At 33.7% G+C, this 15,001-nt stretch overlaps 1 protein-coding gene across 7 annotated transcripts in view; it reads right to left on the bottom strand.

Annotated features, from left to right (window-relative positions):
* mTor (serine/threonine-protein kinase Tor) overlaps positions 1 to 15,001 on the bottom strand; it is an 816,233-nt gene that overhangs the window by 508,416 nt on the left and 292,816 nt on the right. For all 7 annotated transcript variants that reach the window (XM_090412780.1, XM_090412800.1, XM_090412771.1 and 4 more), the window contains one exon: positions 12,940 to 13,107. In XM_090412780.1, the coding sequence (XP_090268906.1) occupies positions 12,940 to 13,107 (168 nt within the window). The remainder of the gene's footprint in view (positions 1 to 12,939; positions 13,108 to 15,001) is intronic.

Genomic DNA, 15,001 nt, shown 5'->3' on the forward strand with positions numbered 1-15,001 from the left:
ATTGATAAAATGTACGACTTTTTTCCTTCGTGTCTTAAGGGAGAATAATCATTTTATCAAATTTAACTAACTATTCTATTTATAGTTAGAATAGTTAGGGAGAAAGGACACATATTTAAGAATATTTATTCTTCTAACTGTTCACTATTTTTCTGCAATATATTTTTTATCTGAACTAATTCAGAAGATGAGATGTATCAGTTATTAAATACACCAGTATATTGATAATGGCTACTTTTTCTGCATAGTAGAGACATCTCATCAGCTTTGGCAGATTGTACTTGGTTTATTTATGTTATCATCATTTCCACAGTATAAAGAACAGAACTTAATATCTCTTATGTTGATATTGGATTTTGGATTTTTTTTTTAATGTAATCCACAGAGATGTACATACAGAGTGTGCTACCATATAGACTAAGACTTCAAGATCTTCGACTACTATGCCTTAATACTAATCTTCTAGCTATTCTCAAATGGGGCAAAGATAACACAGGCCTGCAAAATTTGAGTCATGAAAAGTTGTCTGGAAACTATACTGTTTCTGATTTATTTTTGACCACTGATTTCAAATATCTCTTCCATTTTTCTCTATCACATAAGGATTTTTCACAAAATGGATCTCAAAGTTATAGTAAAATAGCTTTAAAACGCATTATATTAAGTAAAATAACAGTATTTAAAATTTTCCATAAACATTTTTGGAATGAAAGTATTTGAAAAAAAAATTTTTAATTAAAGTAATTAAAGATTAATCTTTATTACATACTTTATATTTCATTGTGGTATATTTTTCTTTTTCCTTCAAAGCTTCTTTTTGAACTTTTTCTCTGAAATTCTTTTCCCAGGTCATCTCTGTGCAACATCCAGCAATAGTCCGCCATCATGTTGGCATTCCACCTGCCCTGATATCTTCTTTCCATCTCCTTGATGTTTTGGTGGAATTGCTCATCTTGCTCTTCACTGACAGTTCCCAGAAAAGTAGTCTAAATGAGAGTTGAGAAAGTGCACTTTTAAGCTCATAGAGCATCCTAAATCATTGAATTTCTGTAGCATGTCTTCCACAACCATTTTATAGTTGGTGTCCTTGTGATTTCCTAAATATTTGATCACCACCTCTTTCAAAGCTTTCCACACTTCTTTTTCAACAGTTGCCATTTTTTCTTCAAACAGTTTATCCTTCATAAGTTTCCTCATGTCCTGACCAATAAAAATACCTTCTTTCAATTTTGCTATAGATAATCCCGAAAATTTTGAGCAGATGTATTTAAAACACTCTCCTTCTTTCAACAAAGCATTGACAAACTGCTTCATCAATCCCAGCTTTATGTGAAGCGGGGTAAAAGGATTTTTTCCTGAACAACCAAAGTTTCATGTAACACATTTTTACTTCCAGGTTCTAAAGTGACTCTTTCTGGCCTTTCCTTCTTGATCCAATGTTGCTCTTGATCTCGGCTGTCCCACTCGCACAAAAGAACACAAGTATTTGGTGTATCCTCTTTGTTGTTCCAAAATCATAAATATGACTTTAAGATCACCACAAACTGTCCATCCATGATCATTGCACTTAAGTTTGCTGAGAATGAAGGCTAAATTTTCGTATTGTTCTTTCAAATGCACGGAATGTGCTACTAGTACTGAAGCATACTTATTGTAATTATGGAGAAGCACAACTTCGAGGCTTCGTTTTGAGGAATCGATAAACAACCTCCAATCGATGACTTCATATTTTACATTGAATTTGCTTATCAGTCCAGGAATATCGCTACAGTAAACTAAATCACTTTCCTCTAAAAAGTAAGGAAGAAAATCTCTTTCTCTATATCTAAACCATGAGAAAGAAATGTCAGGGGCTAATAAATTCTTTTCGTTTAGTCTCGAACACAGCAATTTTGCAGATTCCTTAGGAATACCCAAATCTCTGACCAAGTCATTTAAATCGGTCTGTGAAAAAAGTTCAGGTGGGCCACTTATCTTTGTATTCATCATCATTGAAATCTTCAACTTCTTTGTTTGAATTGTTGCTGAGTGGTTCCTCTAAATTTTGTGGAGATGCTGGCACAAGTATTTCAGGACCATATTCCACTGGGCATATTGCAGATGGTAAATTAGGATAGGAAATGTCTTTTTTATTTTTCGCATTAAAACCTCGAACATTCAAAGAATAGAAGTAACAGTCATCGGTATGGTTGTGAGGTTCCCACCATACCATGGGAATTCCAAAACGGAAAGATTTTTGTTCTCCCTTCGACCACCTACTAAGTTTAAACATATGGATAGGCTTATGTGTTTGTCACATATGTTGAACTGGATTTAAACGGTATTGAATCGAACACATTGATAAGAAAATAACTATTTATTAACTTAAAAGCTAATATTTCACTGGTATTATATCCAGCATCTTCAGAGCACACAAAGTTTGTTACAAATGTGAGACAACCACAATTCAGTGTAACAGATGGGTTAGTATAAGTAATTGCAGCATGCAACACAAGACTAAAGTTCTAATACAGCACCATCTAAGTTTTTAAAAAAAAAAACAGTAGTCCAAAGTTTTGAAAAAAAATAAATTAAATAAAAATAAATAAAATTAATATAAATAAATATTAATTTGGTCTTGGGATGACAGTCTCCCAAATCTTTAGTAGATTGATGCATGATATGTATATGGCTGTATAAATCTACCAAAGATTTGGGAGACTGTCATCCTAAGACTAAATTAATATTTAGTTATATTAATTTTATTTATTTATTTTTTTTTTTTCAAAACTTCGGACTACTATTTTTCAAAACTTTCAAGCACTACTATTTGGACTACTATATTTTTTTCAAAACTTCGGACTACCTTTTTTTTTTTTTTTTAAACTTAGATGCCACCGTATTAGGACTTTAGTCTTCTGTTGAACACTGCAATTACTTATACTAGCTTCACTGTTACACCGAATTGAGGTATTTCGCCAAGTTGGAAATCAGTGAATCTCTTCCATCTACCATCTACTATTGGTCTTAAAGGTATATCTGTCTTATCTGTCTTATTCTTGGTATCAAAACATCCTTTGATACCAAGAATATATGGTGTTCCAAAGATCCATAAGACAGATATACCTTTAAGACCAATAGTAGATGGAAGAGATTCCCTGACTTCCAACTTGGCAAAATACACCAACATGATCTCACAACATATAGGAAAAACATCTTCCTTCATAAAAAATAGTAAACATTTCATAGAAAAAGTTAAAGATATATATATTGGTTCAACAGACATCTTAGCAAGTCTAGACATTATCAGCTTGTTTACAAATGTCCCGAGACAAAAAATTTTGAATCTCCTAGAAGACCTCTTCCCTCCGGACATCGTAAATCTTTTTAAACATTGTATAAACAATACTTTTTTTACCTATCAAGACAGAATCTGGGAACAAAAAGAAGGACTGGCCGTGGGTTCATCATTATCACTGGTATTAGCAAACCTATTTATGGAAAAATTTGAAAACAATGCTCTTAAGAATTACCATAAAAAACCAAAAATATGGCTATGCTATGTGGACAATATTTTCATCATATTCAATGGAACAACAGATGAACTTATCAATTTCAAAGATTATCTCAACAATCTGCACAACACCATAAAATTCACTTTAGAACAAGAAGAAAATAAAAAACTTCCTTTTCTAGATATTCTATTAGAAGTTAATGAAGAAAGTAAACTCTCCTTCTCAGTATATAGGAAGCCGACAAACGCTGGAAGATTTCTAAATGCAACCTCACACCACCATCCTTCACAAAAAATAAGCTTAATTAAAACTCTTCGAGACAGAGCATACAATATCTCCAGCACACAAGAAAAATGTAATGAAGAACTAAAATACTTAACACAAATCCTCCAACAGAATGGATATGAAACAAAAACCAGCAAGAGAATCCTTAAAATGCCTCCAACTGACAACACAATAAAACAGGATTGCAAAAACGCAATCTTGCTTCCTTATATCAAAAATGTTACAGATAAGCTAGCCAAATTAATGAACAAACACAACATAAAAGTAGCCTTCCTTCCTATGGAAAAAATCTCAAGATCCCTACATCCACCAAAACCACCTCATCATCCTCTTAAAAAACCATGAGTCTACAAAATCCATTGCTCTTGTGGGATTTGCTACGTAGGACAGACAGGAAGATCTGGAGAAATACGCATGGCTGAACACCAAAAAGACGTACAATACAAAAGAGAACAAAAAACGGGTCTTGCTTTCCATACCACTTCCAATGGACACAATGTACTCTGCCAAAAAAGACAATGTCATACATGGAAAACAACAGTTATATAAGAAAATATAAAGAAGCTGCTAATATTTTAAAAAACCCAACCCAATGCAATAAAAATCAAGGTTTAATTCTCCATCAAGTGTGGTCAGCTCTAATAAAAAATCTACCTCAATCTGAACTCGGACTGTATGAATGAGAACAAGAACACGTGACATCGTCCAGTATTGTTCAACGTCAATAACATTTTATATCTGCATTCTGTTATTTGAGTTTATAAATAGCCAGATGGTTATGATTTGTATTTATCAATTCTCTTGTTTAAACTTTAAGTTATACTATTTACCCCCTGAAGATGTAAATCCTACGATTTACGAAACTTGTCGGGAACTATTATTTCAGTATTTTGTATAACTGAATAATAAAAATGTGGTGTAATCACTGAAATATATCTTTTAATAAATAGTTATTTTCTTATCAATCTGTGTTCGATTCAATTCCGTTTAAATCCAATTCAACACCTTCTAAGTTCTTCTACGTAAATGGAACATACTATATGCGGTGCCCATGGCTTAATCTAAGATACGAAGTTTCATCCCAAAATACGCATAGCACACTTTTTTCACGAAATCTGTAATGTTTCTTCATTGTTTTTTACCATTAACTCCTCGCAAATGTTGCAGAAAATGTTAGGTGAATTTTTGCATCTTGAAATCATTACAAACACCAATTAAAACACAGTTAAACGAATTTTAATGAATGACATCAACACTATCACACAATACTACATAAAAACATTCAAAAAACGCAAAGACATTAAATTAAATCTTCACACTAACTTAGAAAATGTGCCAAATTTCAGAAATATGATAACTTTAGTAGACAACGACTAAAGTTCAACTAAAGAATTACACAAGAAAATGTGTCAGTGACAACAGGAAAGTCATCCATTATCTTGTTGAATCAGATTCAAAGTAGCCACCTGCACTTTTATCTGCATTCTTCCCTCCCTCTCCTATCTTCAAAATGAGAAGTTTCATGGAAATTTCTTTATTTACCATAAAGCACTTCAAAAAAGCACTTATACAACTAATTAGCTGTAAATAAAGGTAATGAAAATAAATACCAATGCGCTGAATTTAAATCCAAATACTACTAATAAAAACGATAAAATTAGAAAGTGGGTAAAATTGGTGGGTGATGAAATTTTTTTACTATTTTTTCTGAACTCAGCACCTAAAAATCTATAAGAATCAATTATTACTTCTCAGACAACTTTTCCATTGCAGGCCTGTGTAATTGTGCTTTATTGATAATTCCCAACTCTCTTCTAAATCTGTTAAAGCATGCACAGCAGCTATTTAATGCTCCTTCACAGTTCAACTGTAAACACAAAAAACAAATTTTTCTTCATTCTTCCTTCTATTGGTTTTGGATGTATTTCCTAAAGAGTACATTCTTCAGGTCTTCCAATCAAACATTAACAAATTTTTTCTTCTCACTTTTTTTCTACACATCACTAGCATTAATACTACAGTTGAATGTGGATGGAATTACCATAAAAACATAAGAAATACCATTGTAAAAGTCAACAAGGAACATGAACAACTAGAATAACATAAAACGGTTAAAATAAAAAATTTCAATACAAAGGCTGTTTGATAAATCTGTGCAAAGTCTGAGAGATGGTGCCACCAGTATGTATAGAGGTTATTTTTAGTTGCTGGCAACTGTTGGAGGATCACACACTAAGTTTCCGTCAGATAGATCTATTGCTCTGTGTTTGGCGTTCATTTGAATCGATCAAGTACTGTGATTTGTGAAAAATGGATGAGAAAGAATTTCATGTAGTGATTAAACATTACTTTTTGAAAGGCAAAACGGCTCAGGAAACCAAAGCTAAGCTTGATAAACATTATGGTGAGTCTGCATCTTCAATTAGAACAGTTTATAAGTGGTTTAACTTTCGAAGTGGCTATATGAGCACAAGTGATGCTGAACGTTCTGGATGCCCCGTTGAGGTCAACTACTCCAGAAATTATTGAAAAAATCCATGATATGGTGATGGATAATAGAAGAGTGAAGGTGTGCGAAATTGCTAAGGCTGTGGGCATCTCAAATGACTGTGTACATAAACATTTACATGTGAGAAAACTATCTGCAAGATGCTGCTGCATTTGTCCACACTGGACCAAAAGCGTCAATGAGTGTGTGAACTGTTGCAAGGGCAGCTTGAAGCTGTTTCAATGGAATCCAGAGGAATTTTTGCATTGTTTTGCAACAGCGAGCGAAACATGGATTCATCACTACCAGCCTGAGACCAAGGAACAGCCAAAACAATGGGTTGCAAGCGGAGAATCTGCACCAAAGAAAGCGAAAACCGTTCCTTCAGCAGGAAAGGTTATAGCCACCATCTTCTGGGATGCTTGTGGCATAATCTTCATAGACTTCTTGGAAAAGGGCAAAACAATTACCGGGAGTGTATTATGCATCTTTGCTGGATCCTTTATTTCATTTAAATAATGAAATATTTCCTTTATTTCATTTAAATAATGAAATAAAGGAAAAACGACCACACTTGGTGAAAAAGAAGATTATTTTTCACCACGACAACGCACCCGGTCACTCTTCTGCAATTGTGACCGCAAAATCGTTTAATTTACGCTACAAAGTCCTTTCACATCCCCCCCCCCCACACTCTCCAGATCCTTGTACATAGTTCAGTGAGATATGGTACGGACAAACCAAACCAGCAAGTTTGGTTTGTCCGTACAAGTCTTCTCAGACAATAGCGATCTCGTTTCTGACAGATTATCTTAGGACCACTTACGTCTCTTACACAAGCCATGCAGGCACCCACAATAAGACTTTCAATGAACTCTGAAAGATCCTTTGTTTTTCAATAGCGTTGATCCATTGTGATCAACACTACTGACTATTTGACTAGCAGCATTCTTAAATAGTTGTCTAGAACACAAGGTGATACACGTGACTTTTACATACACATGTATAAAGGTTTCCAATTCAGTGGCTGGCATGTGTACTAAATAAGTACAGAACAATAATTATATCCAGACAATAATTATCAAGGAAAGGAAGGCATTGCAATACCATTCGAACACAAAACATGGAGATAAACCATTTGATTAGAAGCCACTTTCAAGATTTATGTGACGAAACTTCAAGATGGGGAAATGGACAGTGAAACTTATTTGTACCTATAGTCACACAGAAGGTTTCCCTAAGGAGGAAGTGGAGAAATTTTTTGAATCATTAGAGCAGGGTGCTGACAAAGAAAATGGAAAAAGTGATTTCTTATTGAAGATCTAAGCAGCAGACTAGAAAATGAATCCTACCAGGCATATATAGAAACATTTTGAAAAATTCAGACAAAAGGGAAAAGGTAACAATAATGGTAAGCACCTGCTGGTTTTCTGCTAAGATTATGGACTAGTCATTACTAGCATCATGTTTCTTCATGTTCATTTAGCATACAAGAGTGTGGAGGATCTGAAATTGGAAGCGACCATCAATTAGTTCCAAACAGGATAAAATTGAATATCACATTGAAAAGAACAGTTTTGAAGAGAATTAAAGTTTTTAGATATAAACTGCAGATCCAACTATACAAACATCACAGAGCCAAACATTGGGGTCCCAGTGGCAAACCCTGAAGGAAACGACTAATTACTTTAGCTAGTGTAAGTATGTGGTGAAGTTGTCTACAAGGACAGAAAAATAAGGACACCATGGTGGACACAACAAGTTAAAGAAGCAGCCCTGGACAAGAAGAAAGCATAACAAAAAGTTCCTAACAAATAAGTTGACATATGTCCTAAAAGAATACAGAGAAAAATGTAAGAAACCTAAGCTATGTGTAAGAATAGGTAAATAAAAGTCATGGGAACATTTTTTAAGAATATAGAAAATAAATATCAGAAGGTGGCAAAATGTTCTGGGGACTACTGAAAAAGCTTAGAAATGGAGGAAAGAGTATTTTTAAAAGGAATCAAAAATGATAGAGGTGACATGAAAAATGAAGATAAGAATATCCTAGATGTCTGGAGTAATTACTTTTAAAGACACGAAACAAGCAGTGACAGAACAGTAGTAGAAAATTTGCAAGAGAAATGAAAACAAAAAAGTACATATCATTACTTGAGAGAGAAAAAGTCAAAAACTTGAAATGTGGAAAGGCAGCTGGATTGTATGATATTCAACAAAAAATGCTTACATGTGGAGATAAGAGTTTTGCAGTGGTAACATTGCATAATTCAGAGGGCATGGTCAGAAGATCAAATTCCAGATAGAGCTCATAATTTCCATTTATTAAAAAAAAAAGGGAATAAAGCTGAATGTGAAAATTACAGAAGAATTTCTCTATTATGTGTTCCATGTAAGATTTATACAAGCATACTTGCAAAGAGACTGAGAAAAATTGTGAAAGAGAAACTGGGAGAAGAATAAGCTGGATTCAGCTAAGTAGAAGTTGTTAAGATCAGATTTTCACTTTATGCCAAATAGTTGAGAAATTGTGGAAATATGGCAAGGAATTATACTTAAGTTTGGAAGATCTAGAAAAAGCATATGACAAGGTGCCCAGAGAAAAGCTGCTCAAAGCATTACAATTATATGGAGTAGTAAATTATACAGAGCAATACATAATCTACATTTAAGTTGTAAGTCAGCTAGAATTGAAGAAAATATAGTAAGATTGTTTCAAAACTGTCACCAACATTACATGCTCAATTCCCCATATTTTAGGGACTGAGCATGGTAACTGCTACTTCAGTCTCCAAAAATCAAGGCACCAAACAGTGGAAGTCATCTACCACCCAGGAGTCTAGTTGACATTTCCTCCAATTAAAGAAGGCATGCTTTTTTTTTAGGTGGCAACATTCACCATGGCCAACAGAGCCTAATTTTACAAGCCAATCCTACTTCCACAGGTCACACCAGGGAAGTAGGATTGGCTTGGCTGGAAGCGGTTATATGGCATACATCACCAGCAACATATATCTTGATGATATTAAGAAAAGAACCTTAATGAAATATGACATTTATTATGTATGTATAATTACAATGACTTACCCTGCTTAAAATACTTTAAATGAAAAACTATATATCAGAAAATAAGAATCAAGCCAACAAAGCCATTTGAAATAAAATTAAAAACATTACTTTTTACTTTTACAAAGTAAAAAACAGGGTAAGAAGAAATACATCACCAATTTAGCCTTATGGTTACTAAATGAATGATCATTATGGATGACTTTAATTATCCAAACATTGATTGGGTAGAGGAGAAATCTCATGATAAAAATGAAGAGGAATTTGTTGAATTGTTACGAGATGACTTTCTCAAGCAACACATGAAAGAAGGAACTCGAGGTCAAAGAACATTGCATTTATTCACAGAATCAGAAGGGGTCTCTGTTAAGAATATGACTATTATACCACTAGTTAGTGACAGTTGATCATGCTGTACTTTCTTGGGAAGCGTCTAATTATATGGATATTCACATTAGAACAGGTTACATGATGAACTACAAACCCAGGAATTATGATCAACTTAGAAGAATACTATCTTTGGTCATATGATATCAGTTACTAAATGGGGAAAAATGTCAACAATGCATGGGAATCTTTGAAAAAGTGCTTAAATGATGCTGTATCTGAATATATCCCTAGTGTTTGAAGAATAAATAGGTTGGGAGTGAAATCGATGTGCAACCTTAGTAAGCAAGAGATCCACAAGAAAAAAATTATGTCAAAAGAATATTGTGAGAATAAGAGTGAGAAGAGTTATGAAATATATAAAGCTCAGGCCAGAAAAGTAGCGGCTATTGTTTCGGAAAGCTAAATCGAAGTATGAAGAAATCGGTTATGGATACCACACAAAAGGCTGATGCATAAACTGGGGAATACGGGATTGGAATATAAACTCTTGAATTGGATCAGTGGATGGTTGACAGACAGATATCAATCTAAACATTAATTTTGTATAGTTCAATATTGTTCAATCTACACATTAATGACATTAGAAAGGTTTAACAGGAGATGTGTAATTGTTTGCCGATGATGAAGATAGGCAGGGCAATCAGGGATGCTACAGATATCCAGCACTTACAAAATGATTTGAATAGGCTGTAAATTTGGGTAAAAGAAAATGGTTTTCAGTTTAATGTTAGTAAGTGTAAAGTTATGAACTATGGCATGATGATATTTCCAGTAGCATATTATGTTAGCAGGGTCATGCTAGAAAAAACTGATGTTGCTAGGGATCTTAGCATAATGGTGGATAAGAATTTGAAGTCCAAAGACCACATAGCAAAAGTTTCAAATACAACTCAGAGGATAATTGCAATGTTGAAGCAAACCTGGATATGTAAGGATAAAGAAATCATTTTGCCTCTTTATAAGGCCTTGATACAACCACGCCTGGATTATTGTGCAGAGATTTGGTCTCCTGGGTTCCAAGGGGATAAAGAAGCTGTGAAAATGGTGCAAAGAAGAGTTAAAAAGGTTATATCCAGTTTATGGGATTCAGATTATGAGGACAGTTTGTGAGTATGTGGATTACAGACTGGTTAATAGGAGAAAGAGGTGTGTTATGATAGAGGTTTATAAACTTTTGAATGGATGTTGCAGGATATCATCTAATGAAATTTTTTGTTATATGGAAGGTGGGAAGAGAACACAGGAGCATCCATGGAAGTTTGCTTACAGTCAGAAAAAAAAAAAAAAAAAAAAAAAAGGAGGGAGGGAATAAGAGATAGGTATTTCTCTCACAGAGCAGTGAGTGAGTGGAAAGTTTTCCTTTGGGTTAGTGAGTACATCTAGTGCGAATGTATTTAAGAGAAGGTATGACAGTTGTTTTGGATGATTTACAACAGCCTCCCTCAATGAGTCTTTGACTTCTTAGAGGTCTCAGATAATAATAATAATAATAATAATTAAAACATTGGAGATCATGAAGTGTGTTTGTGGTACTATGTGTTTTTGAGTAGCAGAAACATTTCAGCTATGACAGAGAATCACAAGAAGATAACAAACTGGATCATCCAAAACAGTCCACACACCAGAGTTAAAAAAAAAAAGTTCTGGTATCATAACCAGCAACTGATCCACAATGCTTCGAATCATTTCAGAAGATCTACGCATTAATACGGAAACAATGCATCAAATAATGCAAGAAAACAAAGATGTCTGCATGATTTGTTCCATGTGTGTCTGTCTGTTAAATGACATTAAAAAGAAAAGCAAACCAAACACTGTGTTTGGTTTGTACAGAGGCTTATTGAAAGCTGCTAAAAAAAAAAAAATTTCATAAATTCAATCATTACATGTGACAAGACAAGATGTTTTCAGTACAATTCTGAAACCAAGCGAAGTGTGGAATGGAAATTTAACTCTTCAGAGCAAATAAAGTTTACCAAGAAATGCCAAAAATCAAAACATGCACAAAAAGTTACTCCCAAATGGCCAAAGCATTAATGCTCTCTACCATTTAAATGTTCCGAAACATTTTCTGCAGAAAATTAATCATGTGCAACCTAGGTACCAAAACGAAGATGCTCGTTTCTCTTCCATGACAATGCTCAAAGCTACAAAGCACTTAATGATAGAGAGATTTTAGCAAAAAAAAAAAAAATTCTACATTCTATTTACATCCACCATACCCTCTAGACTTAGCCCAACTGGCTTTCTTTTGTTTCTTAAAACTTAAGGTACCAATGAAAAACTGCCATTTTGATTATGTCATTCTAAGAGCTGTCATGAGAACTTTGAATAGTATACCAAAAGATGCTTTCTGCAAGTCGTTCCAGCCACTGTTTTTATTTGATTTTTTTTTTTAAACTGTAGAGAGCTACTTTGAATGAAACAAATTTAAAAATATCACCCATTGGCTCCATTATTAATAATGAGGATGGACCTGGAATTAGGTAATTGGGGAACTCTGCTCCAGAAACTTTGGAACTTGAAAAAGTACCAAATATGTAACTTTTTTTGAGCAACTTCAGCTCCCCAAGCATGTAACAGAGAGGTGGTGTTACACTGGGTAATGAAATTTTTCTACTGCCTAAGGACATTCTCAGACATCTACTTGCACTGAGATTCAAACCCACAGCCTGTTAGCTGGAGAGCAGATACTATCAGTTTAGTCAGCAGGCAGGAAAAAGTTTCTTTCATTGTGTTCCTTCAGTATACCTCACAAGAGTAACAGAACATTTGCACTTTGAAGGTCTGGGTTTGAATTTTAATTAACATGTGAGAAGTATTTATAACAGCATTTCAAATAAAGTTGAGTTCAGTTCAGGCTCATGCAGAGTTGGCCCCATTTTCTTCACATAAACTTAGGTTTTACATCCCCCAAAAGCAGACACACTGGTCCAGAAAATACAAGCAATAGAGGCATAATATACATAATACACTTGCCTGACAGTTGCTTTGGCCATAATTACAACTAAACACAGCTACATTCTACCTCTTTTTTACATATCTTTCATATATTACAGCTGTATGTACTGACAAGATTTTTAAGATGTTAAAGTAAAAAAAATCTTTTAAACATATTTTTGAATATTTCAACATGACTGCAAAAGCTACTGGATTCTTTAGCAGACAAAAAATTAAGATATTACTAACCTAATTATAAAAAACTAAGTTACTTACCCTAGCTGTAACATTTTTATCAGTGCTGGTATCATACATGAACACTCGGAGAAAGTGTGGAATAAGCTGAGGCAGATAAATCTTGAATTCTGCTCCTAAGGCAACCACAATATGTTCCACCAGAAGAATAATTGTATTTTGCATAGGACTATTAATTGTCCAAAATTCCTTAAAAAAATAAAAAATAAATAAAGCAAACAGTACCTCACTCTTATTTAACAAACTGTTACATGCCAACATTTCTGTATAGCACAAAATAAAATGTTTATGCAATTCATTGATATATATGCTGCTTGTTGTATCATAAGCAATATCATTTTTGTGTATACATAATCTCAAGAGAATCTCAGATGTTATTACAGTCCACTGCAATTAATTTTTCATTACGTGTTTCTATTAACTTTCATCCAAAGTGGTCTTATTATCATTATACAGATATCTCCATGGAGTCGGAATACTCCTCACAGGAGACACATTATTCACACAATATCAATCACCCTTCTCATTGAACTCATTCTTGATGAAGCACTCACCAGCATCTGGCAACCCAATTCACCCATTCACCAACTTCCAAGTAACAAAATCTAGTGCTAATATCTTTGATAAACACACTTGCATATAATTTCCAGGAGAAACCCCTTGTTCTTTCTCTCCCTAAAAAAAAAGCCTTCAGCATCAATCCTATAAAATTAATTTAATAGCCAATATAATAGCCTATTATGCCCCCTCTTTTTTGCCTATCAACTAAGTTTTGTAGACCAGACCTTCAATCTATTCTCATAGGGAGCATTTCATAGACCCACAACAATCTTCACCACTTGACTTTCCAGGTGACCAAGATCTGGGTGCCATAGTCCCAATGTGGCCTTATTAGCACCTCATAAAGGGGGAATAATAATCTCCCTATCCCTGCTTGTGAGTGTATTTTTCAACAGCCGTATAATCTGATATGCTTTCTGTTCACTTTGCAGTATGCTTCTAACTGTCAAATTCCTGCATTTCAATATAGTTCACTACTTGTGATCTCTTCTTTTCAAAGTGTACTCTTAAACTTGGGCTGTCAGGAAGAAGATCTAATAATAGCAAATATCTAGCTTAAACTTCCACCCAGAAGACTGTACACTTGGAAATCACTACAAGATAAGCGACATAACATTATCAGAAATCAAATTGATTACATACTGATAAATAAAAGATTCCACAGAAGTATAAAGAGTGCAAAGACTTATCCTGGAGCAGATATCTCATCAGATCACAATCCCGTAGTTGCAGAAATATGTCTTAGATTAAAATCATCTAAAAAAATCACAAAAGAAGAAAAAGAAAATTGATGTAGAAAAACTAAAAGACCTGAAGATAAATAAAAGTGCCAAGACATGGCTTAACCTATGATTACAACAGATTAACAAAGAAGAAAATAAAAGGGTGGAACCTCTTTGGAATAGCTTAAAGAATGCCATCGTAACAACAAGTATTGAAGAAGTAGGTTATGTGAATAATGTAAAATAACAGGAATGGATGACAAATGAGATTCTTTTTCTTACTGATACAATAAGAATGTACAAAAACAAAGACCTAGCCAGATATACAGAAACACATAACATCATCAAGAAAAAAATAAAAGTCAAGAAAAATTGGATGAAAAATTTACATACTGAGATTGAACTGCTTCAGAAGAAACATGATAATTTCAATCTGGATAAGAAAATCAAAGAAATTTCCAGAAAACTCAGAAAAAAAGCAAACAGTGTCTCTAAGAGATGAAAGTGGAAAAATAGTTCTAGAAGAAGAAAATAAAGCAGATTTGGATAAAACATGTAACATAACTTTTCAATTCTATAAATATAAAAGATAACATTCAAGGACCAGCAATTATGAAATGTGAAATAGATAATGCTATAAGATCAAGTAAAACAGGAAAGGCCAGTGGACCAGATGGCGTGCAAACAGAATTTTTAAAATTAATAGAACCAGATAACATCAAACTTCTTGAAAAAATATTAATAAAATATATGAAAGTGATGAATTTCCATCAGATTGGCTCAAATCTACATTTATCACT

The sequence above is a fragment of the Typopeltis vanoorti genome, chromosome 2 (assembly GCF_054136105.1).
Source record: "Typopeltis vanoorti isolate ZY-2024b chromosome 2, IOZ_Tvanoo_1.0, whole genome shotgun sequence".
Taxonomy (NCBI): domain Eukaryota; kingdom Metazoa; phylum Arthropoda; class Arachnida; order Uropygi; family Thelyphonidae; genus Typopeltis; species Typopeltis vanoorti.